The sequence below is a fragment of the Leuresthes tenuis genome, unplaced genomic scaffold, assembly GCF_036924035.1.
Source record: "Leuresthes tenuis unplaced genomic scaffold, fLeuTen1.0.hap1 SCAF_2, whole genome shotgun sequence".
Taxonomy (NCBI): domain Eukaryota; kingdom Metazoa; phylum Chordata; class Actinopteri; order Atheriniformes; family Atherinopsidae; genus Leuresthes; species Leuresthes tenuis.
In genome coordinates, this window is record NW_027325356.1 from 38,351,021 (window position 1) to 38,363,016 (window position 11,996).

Consider the following 11,996-nt stretch of genomic DNA (forward strand, 5'->3'; position numbering starts at 1 on the left):
GCGGAGGAGAATTGTCCCAACTTTAGGATGATAATGAACGATGAATAAGGCAGAGTCTGGTGATGAGATGAGTGAAGTCTGGCCATTTGACTTTTGTTATGCTTATTTATTATGCTTTTATCAATATAGAGGTGAAACTAAGGTTGTATTTATTATCTTTGTCTTATACCATGGGAAAAATGTAAGTGAAAACTATTGATCAAGTCAGCATGGGGGCTCACCAAAATTATTTATACATAGGGCTCAGAATTTCATGCTGGGTACACCACTCTTTGCTGTGCTGTTATATATATATATATATATATATATACAAATAAACATATACATATATAAATTCTTAAACAGGGCATCTATATCATGTCTCAACAAGAACAGGTTGAGATTGGTGCCCGCCTCCTCACCTCCAAAATGTTGAGTCCTGTTGAGTGAAAGCATACATTTTCAGACTTGCTTCCCATCTCTATATCTTTTCTGACTTCAAGAGGTAAACAAAACTATGCTCATGGTACTGAACTTGTGAAGTTGCATATCATTTGTGATAACATGTGTGGCAACTATGTGGTAATAATGTTTGTTCCAGTGCAGCGAAGGAATAGAACATTTTTATTTAAATCTTTGAAAGAATGAAAAAGGAACAAACAAAACAAAAGCAAGCCAACACAGCTAAGCCAGTCCAAGTGAAGCAGACTTAGAAGTTTGGTAGGTTATTGTTGTCTTCTCATCTTTAATCTTAATCATTTGATGTTTTGTGTTATCGTGTCTCTTTCAGCTGTAGCCCACAGTTTGAATGCAATCTATTTCCCCTGGCCTTCAGAGAAAGTGTAAAAAAAAAAAAGTGGCAGTGCAACACGTCATGCAACACAGATAATAACGCCCGGAAAAAAAGAAAAGATAATATTATTGTTGAAAATTGTAAATTGACAATATTAAAGACATGTTTTCTCATATTTTTCACTAAGATAAGCTTTTTGGAAAGGTCTTTCGTTAGAATTTTTTCAATAGGCTAAATGTTAAGGCTTTAATGTTGCCAAGGGGCTTTCTGGCTTACAGACATCAATAAAAGCAAAAATGCATTAATTATTTACATAGGTTAGACATGCACAATAACAGGCAGGTTAATAGGCACATAAAGACGGCACATCCTCTGTCAAGGCTAATACATTATGGAATTCCAACAAACGTTTTGGACTTGTCCATGCTCCAACTCCCCATATTTCCGTGTCACTGGGCTTGGCAGGTTTTGCATAACCTTAAAAAAAAGTATATAAATAAAACAAAAGACAATTATCACCTTCCTTTTCCTCGGCTCTTACAACAACCTCATCTTCACCGTCGTTGCCACGTCTTGCCAAAATATTTTGAGAGCAGTCACAGCTAGTAACATTCCAAATCACAAGTGTTTAAAAAGCAAATAGCTGAAGGAATGAAGGAACTCATATCTATTTATGAGACCTCTACAGAGGTCAAACCTCTGCACTGACTGAAGCAGAATCAACGTTGTATGCAAACTATAAACTCCAGTTAGATGAGGTGTGCGTTTTCACACGATTGCTTTCAAGGTACAACAACGTTATCAGTCTGACCCTGAGGTGGAACTGTCTATGGCATGGCACTGTTGCTTTTTTTAGTCATAAATGAACAGCTTTCCCAATAAAATTCTAATTGATCCGATTTTCTCACAGGTTGAAATGATATTATCTAAGAAACAATTTTCCATTTTACAGTATTTTTTAGTAAAAAGTAATGGTTCTTTTCGCCTCATGCGCATCATTCTCTTCATCTGTCCAGATGGAGATAAGCTAATAACAGGTTGCTGAGCAGCGAGAAGAACAGGAATAGCACATAGTGTCTGTGACTTTCTCTGAACTGTTGCCTCGGCAACTTTGACAGACAGGCTATTATGCACGTTAAGTCGATCTCCTGGTTGTTACTGGAAGTAGACTCACAGTCATCTTCTCCTGAAGCTTGGAAAAAATTGCTTTCCTCAAAGGGAGCATGAACTATATGACAGAGGGCATAATAAAACCCACAATTTTCCTCTTAAACTTGCCTTTACAGACTCTCAACTAAATTAGTAGTCAGCAATGTTTAATTCACAAGACTCACATAGACACGAGATGTTTTCTAACCTTTAACACAAAGCAAAAGTATATAAAGTATATAACATCAGCAGGTGTGAGCACCTCAATAAAAGCAGAGGTTTTGGCAGTATGCTAGTCTGGAGCATTCAGGTGTGTGCTAACACAATGCCAGAGAGGAAAAACAATTATCTTAGAGAGGCAATTGTTGTTGCCCATCTATTTGGAAGGGATTGTAAAGCCAATTTGGAGACCATCATTCTACAGTGAAGAAGACTATTTACAAGTGGAAAACATGCAAGATAGGTGTCAATCTTCCCACGACTGGACGTCGGAGCAGGTTCACCCTAATTTCAGACTGTGCAATGCTCGGAGAAAGGAAACAAAATTTTAAAAAGGCCAAAAGCTATATCTCAAACTACAGGCCTCAGTTAGCATGTTGAATGTAAGTTCCTGACAAGAACAATTAAAAAAATACTGAACAAGTATGACTTGTTCGGAAGGGTTTTCAGGAGAGAGCCTCTTTTCTCTAAAAAAAAGAACACGGCAGCACAGCTTAGGTTTAAAACTTTTGAAACAACATCCTTTCGACAGATGTGACCAAAGTAAAGATTTTTGGCCATATATATCAGCACTAACACAACATACTAACTGTAACTGTCAAGCTGTCACAGCTGTCAGAATCCTCAAGCTCAGATTCTCACTAACCAAACCCCATCCCTTCATCCACACACCATATCAGTGGGTACAACACAAAAGAAGCAACGAGCAGAAAGAATTTAAAGAGATAAAAATGTTGTCCAACTTATACAGTGAGTTTCATCGTGTAACACTGGTTGCAGAGGATGGTGAGTAACTGCAGATTACTGCCAACCTTTGATGAGGGGAAACCTTACGAAGACTAGAAGGACGAAGTCGCAATTTGGACCTGAATCACAGAACTCAAGAAAAGCAAACAAGCGCTTGCCTTGGCACTAACGGGAAGAGAAAGAGAAGTGACGATGGAAATAGCAGTAGATGATTTGAATAAGGACACTAGCATGAACACCTTACTTGTGAAACTTGACGACTTGTTTCTCAAAGAAGAAATGGACCTAACTTATGAGGCTTACTTGAACTTTGAATGGATCACAAGAGACGTAGCTATGACAGACAACAAAATTGATTTTGAGCAGCGGTACTCATACATGCTTAAATGGAACTCCCTAATGCAGTGTTGGTATTTAAACTGCGAGATACTGCATGCCTGGAATTAAAAGACTGACAGTTGGCCCTAAAAGCATGCGTAGATTTGACTTTTGCGTCGATTAAGTCTGCACGTAAAAGGATTTTGGAGGGAAGTCTTCTGCTTCAACAGTGAAAATTAACCAAGATACATCATACTTAACCGAACAAAGGCGAGAGATGAGTAGACCACAATAAAAATCATCTGTCATTTTGAAATTGGAGTTTTCCATGCTTTTTTTTTTCTGAGCAAATCATCCATGAAAGGAGCAGGAACTGTTCTGGATATGGAAAAGTACAGTACAGGGATATTCAGTCAACCTGTGAAACTTGACTTTACAAGCTCTTGTCATTACTGCATGAACATTATGGATAATGAAGGGCAAAACATTCAAGATGATGATTATGTTATAGTTGCTAATGATGCCACTCAACAAGAGCAAAGTAATGAGGAATGATAAAGTCAAGGCGAAGAAGAAATAATGACAATATCAGAAAAAATCAACTCTGCAGGAAAAAACTAAATCCTGAAGAAGCTCCATTGACAGAGATAAAGAATGTGGCATCATTCTTCAGAGAATTATTAATTCATGTGAAACATGTCAGAGATATAGCAGGACTAAGCCAAAGCCAGCTGTGGGGATACCACTGGCATCTCCGTACAATGAAACTGTGGCAGTAGATCTACAAGAAATTCAACCAGGTGTGTGGTATCTCCATATCAGATGGAGGCCCAGATGGAGTCTGTCCAAGGCTTTTGAGGAACTGTGCTGGTCAACGAGGAGTCCCTCTTCAGAGGCTCTTCAATATGAGCTTTCAGATGGAAAAAATCCAGATGCTGTGGAAAACTTCTTGTCTCATACTGGTGCCCAAATTAGGGCAACCGGTGGAGCTGAATGACTACAGACCGGTGGCTTTGACATCTCATATCACGAAGACCTTGGAGAGACTCCTTGTTCGTCGCATGAGATTGCAGGTTGCTGAGGATCTTGACCCCCTACAGTTTGCCAACCAGAAACCCAGAGGAGTGGAAGACGCATTTCTGTACATGCTGCATCGGGCATATGCTTATCTGGATGTGCCTGGTTCATATATGAGAATCATGTTCTTTGACTTCTTCAGTGCCTTCAACACCATACGGCCTCCCATACTGAAATATAAGCTTCTACGTATGGGTGTGGCCCCCTCCCTTGTGGATTATAGACTATCTGAATGCCAGACCACAGTATGGCATGATGGGGAGATGTGTTTATGGAACACTGGAATGCAGTATTGGGGCTCTACAGGGTACTGTTTTGACTCCTTTTCTTTTCACCCTGTACACATCAGACTTCAGGTACAACTCAGAGTCCTGCCACATACAGAAGTATTCTGATGATACAGCTGTTGTGGCATGTGTGCGCGGTGGACAGGAGAAGGAGTACAGGGACCTTGTGGAGTCCTTCAATGGCTGGACCAAAAATAACTTTTTTTCTCCTGAACACCACCAAGACCAAAGAGCTGGTGGTGGACTTCAGGAGATCTAAAACTCCATGCCAGTCAGTCTGCATTGATGGAAGGGAGATAGAGACTGTTCAGACCTGCAAATACCTGGGGGTGGTACTGGATAATAAACTGGAGTGATCTGCCAACATAGAAGCAATGTACAGGAGGGGCCAGAGCCATCTCTTCTTCCTGAGACAGCTCAGATCCGTCAATGTCTGCAGTGACATGATGTGCATATTTTAGCACACTGTCATTGAGAGTGCACCGTTCTATGCTGCTGTCTGCTGGGGGAGTTACATTGTATTCTATAAAAGGGTGGACTTGCCCCCGGGTGGAATTGGCTGGGAATCTGTCAAACATGCATTCGGAACATGCATTCGAGTGAACTGTCTCAGACCAAGAAAAGTGAAGACAGAGAGTGAGGATCAACATATTACAAATGATCATGCAGAAAGTGAACCTGATGCCCGTCTGAAACCAGGGCAATTTCTGAAATACAGAGAGACAGTGGGCTTCTGCACATATCAAAAGTACTGGGACGTGTGGGCAAGGCTACGGAAAAATATAAATACTGGTAAAATCTGGTCCACATGGAACCCAGCAGCGCTGCAAGCAATACAAATTCAGTTTACTTAAGTTGGAGCACCTTTAGATTGAAACTACTGTATGATGCTCATACCCCCGATGTCAATGAGAATGGATTCATGACAGGAGATTTATTTTTTGAACAAGGCCAACAAAAGGAGGTAAAGAGTCGGACAGACAATAATGTGTTACTTTGCAGAAGTCAAGAATGAGGAACAAAAGTGTATCTCCACCGTGCACCTGAAGGAGACACACACCAGATTGGCGCCAACGGCAGGCTTAAAGGCTAGGGGCTTTGAGAAGTTAGAGGTGTCAGAGTTACAGGATTCACCCACAGGGATACCTCAGGATAACCATCTGTCTGGTTAAAAATCAAAGTAGAAGACTGTAACCCCTATTGACAAATCACAATCACTCCACAAATGTAATCAAGTTATACATAACCTAGCCAAACATAACCTAACATATACAAAGATAGAAATCAACACATCATGTCAAGGATCTATACATTGACGGCAAGTTTGCCATGTTCCAACAGCTACTTTTGAACAACTACAAATTCAATATCCCAAGCAGCAACTTTTAACAGGGTTTGAAACTAAAAGAAAATCAACATCTGACGTCTGTTTTAAAAAGTTGTTGACATACGTTGACAAGATTGTCTCCTACATTTACAATACTACATTAACAACGACATGTTCTTCCTCATATAAATTCAAAACCAGTAGGGAAAAATATATGGACGCCTGAACATCATAGAAAATATAGGAATAAAGTTTATAATGTGCAAAAATGCTCACTTAAAACAAGACAGTGTTTTATACCATTTGAAGCACAATGCAGACTTAATTAATCTTGAGTGAAAATTCATAGTATATATCCAGAGAAAAATTGCATAATCTTGTAGTTTGCCCCAAAATTGCATCTGACTGATCTATCAGCTGCATCACAGAATTTATCTGTATTTTACTTGAGTCAGATGCTTTAATAATCACACTTGGAGTATCTGAAGCCATAGCTGTTTGCCAACATTTCAAGTCTTTCTGCTTAAGCCTGATGCCTCTAGTTCTATATTTATCATTCAGACAGAAAAATGCTATAATTTACTATGTTTGGCATCTCAGCAAATACGTTTCTCAACAAGTGATGACAGTGCTGTAAGTCACTTGTGATGCAGCACCATAAATAAGCTACCCTTATGGTATATGAAGCAAAACTTTTCATGTAGCGAGCAGCTTCAAAATGTGCTATCAAAAACATACCCTCGACAATTATCTTAGGAGTTGTACCTCCACAGTATCTCCACCTGACTCACCTATATACAGCGAAGAGTCCTTCCTGTGGACATGGTCGTCAATATAAGACACTCCCAGAGGCTGCACAGGTGTGGCTCCAATGCCGAGCAGAACCTGGGCTCCAATCAGCAGAAGGTACATCATGTTGGTGTTGGCTCGATTGCCGCAGTTAAACCCAGAGTCTCGATTTTCTGACCTAGTTTTGTTGGAGCAGACGTCCCTGCCATCCTCAGCGTGCCATGAGTCTCCTGCCTCGTACTCATACTGATGAGTCAGAAACTCTGGTAAAGCCGACAGCAATGCCCCCAACGCCATGACAATCCCACCACAGCCAATCAGACGAGGCCGGTGGGCCTTGGCGCCAAAGTAGCTGACGAACAGGATGAGGGCCAGGTTGCCGATTTCGAAGCTGCTGGCAATGACACCCACATCGGCACTCTGGAGGTTGAAACGTCTTTCCAAAGTGGTCAGAACACTCACCTGGCAGGAAAAGAGAGGGACAGGTAGACAAGAAACAACAGCAAAAAAAAGTTTTACATCATTTGTATGGATTTTTATTCTGGTAAATGTTTTTTGTGGGAGTATGAACTGGATCATCTTCCCCTCCTTCAGAGCTCACTGACAACAAAACCGACCTGTTGATATCATGGACCAAAAAAAAAAGTTTTGTAGACCAGACTGCTTCTCTATCTGTATCCTCCTTCCCGTCCTCCCACTACAGCCCTAAAACTAGCGTGATGCCAACCTGAGAAAAGGAGATGCATTCACGTGTGTGGCTTTAGGCAAGAAACCTCATGCAGCTGTTTTTTTTAATTATGTAACAGACACACACATTGTACCAGCTGTATAGTGGGTAAATGTATGATGGCTGAGGGTTGCTCAGGAGTTATTTTAAACATGCATGTATTAGTTCACACCAAGTGAAAAAAGCAGGGCTGAAATAAAAGAATAAATATAAAAAAAATTATATTTGAATGAATCACATCATAAATATTGCATCACCTTAGAAGTGCAATAAGATTTTCAAACCATCCATATTCACAGTTATGTTGCTGCTGGTGTTGTTGCTGCTTGTGTTTTATTTTGTTTTTTTCTCTCTCTGTTTGTCTACTTGCAGGTGCTCTGATGGTTCTCCACCTGGTTTCCCCACAGATGTCGTAAGATGCTTTTTGTTTGGTTTCCACAGATATAGCAGCTACTTGTCTGGTTTTGTCTTTTTTTTTGTACTCTCTGATGATTGTTTTTTCTATCTCTGTCTTGTTTGTCTTTCCTTTTCTTTGCTCTCCCTCTTTCCCTGTCCTCCTGTCAGATTTGGTACTGTCATATATAAAGTATTGTAACAATAATAAATAAATAAGCAGTACTTGGGAATCAAGGGACGCTTTACATTCATAAATTCATATGCCAACATTTTTTATTTCAAAATCTGATACATTTTTGTTGTGTTGGTTATTACCAAGTATGGCTACAAATAGTAATTAGATCAATTATAGATATTAAGACCAATAAAGATAATTTACTACCACAAAAGACAAAAAAAGAAGAAGAAGACTGGGCATGTCTGTGCTACAACTTCTATAATTATTATTGAAAAGTTAGATTTAGTCAGATTAGATTTATGTTGAGAGAAAATGCCCAAGGCTGGTCGTACTGTACTGGGTCTGTCCTTAGAGAAACACCAGCAAAAGCTGCTGGAAAGAGGTCAACAAAGCAAGACATCTGGTGACCTTCAACTTTCCAAAAAAAGAAAGAGCAACCTGTAATTCACTTTAAAACTGATGTCTAGCTGCAGAGCACAATTGTTCTGTCACCTTACACACAATGATGTTACAACTGCACGTCTGATTACAGGTGAAGTTATTATAACAAGAAAAGAGGATCTGTGCTTCTTAGATTCCCATTTAATTTCTTTCCCATTTTAGTCCAGTCTGCTCCACTGTTTACAGACAACAGAAAAACAAAAATCGGTTGTGTTGAAATCAGGTTCCACAGAGAAAAAGATGAGAAATAAATGCTAAGAAATGGCTAAGAAAAACTGTAAAAGTGATGGCAGGCAGTATTTTACACAGGAGGATACAGGCAGCATTTCTACCTGTACTTTAATCAGAGGGGGATTTGCTAAAGTTGCAGTTTTGTTTGAGGTGCTCTTTAAAGGAGGAGGTTCCACTGCAGTCTTCAAGGAAAATAAATAAATATTGGAATCGCTGACCCTTGTGATACACTTTAAAACCAACTCTGCTATGCGTTTGCCAAGATGTAAACAAAAATGTCATTGAAGAAAGTTTTTCCCTAACCAAGAATAAAAAGCTAAATAAGCAGACTGTAAAGGCCAAATGTAACGACAAGTCATGCCACTGGTCTTTCATTTCCTACTTTCAGGATCACTTTCTTAACTGTGTTGATGTGAGTAAGCTGTAAGAGGCATTTCTGACTATCTATACTTTCTTTACAGGATACGTTTATAAAACACCTGTTTTTTTAACGTCTCTGAGCTCATTAAAAACAACTTATATTTACTTGTAGTACGAGACTGTGCTGACACCTATCAGGAGAATTGGTTTTGATCAGGTGAATAAATCAGATTATATTTACACACAGTAATATGAAAGAGAAATGGCACCCTCTGTAAATTCTAAGGTTTTACATGTCAAATCTTCTGAGTCTTAAAACCAGCTAACTACAACCTCGAATGAAAAATACACAAGATGCAGCCAGTCAGTATTTATCTGACAAAAACTAAGCCAAAGTGAAGCTACAGAGTGTGAAAAACTAAGAACATCCTTGCTGCTTTCGGTAGCAGACATGATGCATTTGATTAAATAATCATCAGCAACTGTGGCTACCTCCATAAAAGCAGAAGGTTTGGAAATTTCCTGGCTTCAGTTAGCATGTTAGGATCATGACAGAACATGTATAGTTTGTTTGGAAGGGCTGCTGGAGAAAACCTATTCTCTGTAAAAAGAACACGGCAGCAAAGGTTAAGTCAAACAAACACAGCAAATGAGCATAAATGCCTCATATCAACTCTTAAGCACGGTGGTGGAAGGCTTATGCTTGGGGCTTGTGTATCAGCCACAGGACCTAAACACCTTGTAGTCATTGAATTCCCTGACCATGACCTCCTCTGTATACCAATGCATTCTAGAATTAAATATAAGGTCAACTGCCTGACAGCTAAAGCTTGGCTGAAACCAGATCATGCAACAGGATGATGATCCAAAGGACAGCAGTAAAGCTACAACAGAATGGCGTTAGAAGAAAACAAGAAAAAAAAGTCCAGACTTCAACCTGACAGAAATGCTGTGATAGGTAGGACCTTAAAAGAGCTCTGCATAAATGAAGAGCAAAATGTCAATGAACTGAGAAAACATTGGAAAGAAGAGTGGACCTAAATTCCTTCACAACAATGTATGGACTGATGACATCATACAGGAAACATTTTTGTACAAACTACCAAATCATGAGGTCTGTTTCGTTTTTCACATACAGCTTCTGCAATTTAGCTTCATTATCATTCAATAAGTAATGACATATGTAACATGTTGTATGTTGTTGATGATCTAGGGTTGCATTAGCCTCATTTCAACAACTGATGAGGACCACATGTTTTTTCCATTTTGTCATGATATATCAAAAACTACAATCAAAAGAGGGTGTAAATCATTTTTCAGACTGTACAAAGACTTCCAGTACATGGTCATGACAACACAGAATAATTTAGGCAGATGTTCTTCTTGCTGAGGTAAAGACGTTGGTCACATCACAAAGTTCTGCACCTCAAAATGACTTACTGTAACCTCTGCATCTGATTGTCTTTTTTAATTTTTTAATTTTAAAGCTCGTTTAAAATTCTGCTCTTGTCGTCAATAGAGATAAAAGCCTTTCTCTTGCGCTGTCATTCATCTGGTGACATTGATAGATTGGGCTGTTACAGAAAATGTGGTGTTACTGACAAAATAAAACCCTCTTGTCTCCTTTGTTGTGGAGATCACGTCATCTCTCAGGCCTGTGTACACCAGTGTCAAAGGCCTTCTGCATTATTTATTGAGACATATGTGTGCAGAGGGTAGCAGGTTTGATGTACCTCCAAACCAGTGTTTCGTAACCTGTTCTTCGGCAGACTATCCAAAATCGCATAGACATTCTCCCAAACAACGTGGAGCCTATACAGCCGCTGTGACGCGGTTAGTGTCATGCAGATGGCGCATAGGCCTGATGGATGACACGCAGCAAGTCATCAATCAATGAGAGCGCCCTGTCCCGTGCTTACTGAAGGATGTGATAACACTAATAGGCTATGATCGGAATAACAAGACTATTAACCGCATCAGCTGAAGCACCGCATCGTTATTACTGCGTGATGGTCTGAAGGGCGCTGCGTTAACCCGATGTTACCTGAGAAACACTGAGATAAGACCAACACCGAGCCCATTTAACTCACCAGATAGGCGCCCACGGTGCCCTGTGCCAACATGAGCGCGCATTCCGACACCAAGAAAATCTTAATGTTGGAAAAACACGAGGTCTTCTTCTGATTGTCATCTTGCTCCGGGTCGTCGGTGCTGCTCCGCTCTGTGCAGATCTGGTTTTTAACCTGCATCCTTCGGCTCAGGCTCCGGTTGGGTTGGACAGCATGAAAGTGAGCGGGTCCGGTCCGGCGGCGATCATCTGGTTCCGATGGTAACGAGCAGCACTGCAGGGGAAGAGCGAATCTCGTGTCAGTGGTCCGTCTCTTGGCAGGAATATGGGCTACAGAGAGAAGCACTACTGTCCACTCAGCATTACGCGCAGTCTCTATAAAGACCCCTCATCGCGTGTCCACTCAGTGCATATAATCCACCTCATATTTAAATACGTAGGTTACGCACCTAAGGATGACGGTTTCTAATGTCCGACGCAGAACTACAGGACGTTGCTTCCCCACATCCGGGGTGCTGCATTCCCACTCAGCACCGCTGCCGACTTCTTTTGGTTTCGCAGCCCACCAGTTCTGAGATGCAGCTCCGCGTCCTGTTAGCGGTGCTATAACGCTCCTCCCATTAAGCTCAACCGGGAGAGCTGTGGTTATCTTCTCCTCTCACTCAGTTCCTCCTCCTCACTGTCGGTGTGATTCCACGTATTCTTCTCCAACTGTACAGACTTTCAGCTTAAACGCTGATACAGAAGAAGAATCCTAACCTGATATTACCTGTAACCAAACACTAATTGTATATATAGCTGGTCTTTGTCGTCATCCTTAAATGAAAGATAGATACCGTCAAACAAACAGGCATGCAAATAAATGACCATCAAAAACCATAAAAAAACCATCAAATTTAATTCAAATTAA

At 40.4% G+C, this 11,996-nt stretch overlaps 1 protein-coding gene across 2 annotated transcripts in view; it reads right to left on the reverse strand.

Moving 5' to 3' along the window:
- The window catches only part of LOC140302222 (solute carrier organic anion transporter family member 3A1-like), a 36,326-nt gene extending 24,684 nt beyond the window's left edge, over nt 1-11,642 (reverse strand). The window contains exons 1-3 of one of the 2 annotated variants that reach the window (XM_072381041.1): nt 11,536-11,642; nt 11,109-11,360; nt 6,688-7,147 (exon numbers count right to left, since the gene is read on the reverse strand). In XM_072381041.1, coding sequence (XP_072237142.1) covers nt 6,688-7,147; nt 11,109-11,267 — 619 coding nt within the window. In that variant the 5' untranslated portion in view covers nt 11,268-11,360; nt 11,536-11,642. Of the gene's footprint in view, nt 1-6,687; nt 7,148-11,108; nt 11,461-11,535 lie in introns of those variants that run through there. The other variant, XM_072381042.1, reaches the window with a different exon arrangement.
- Between the last annotated feature and the right edge of the window lie 354 nt (nt 11,643-11,996).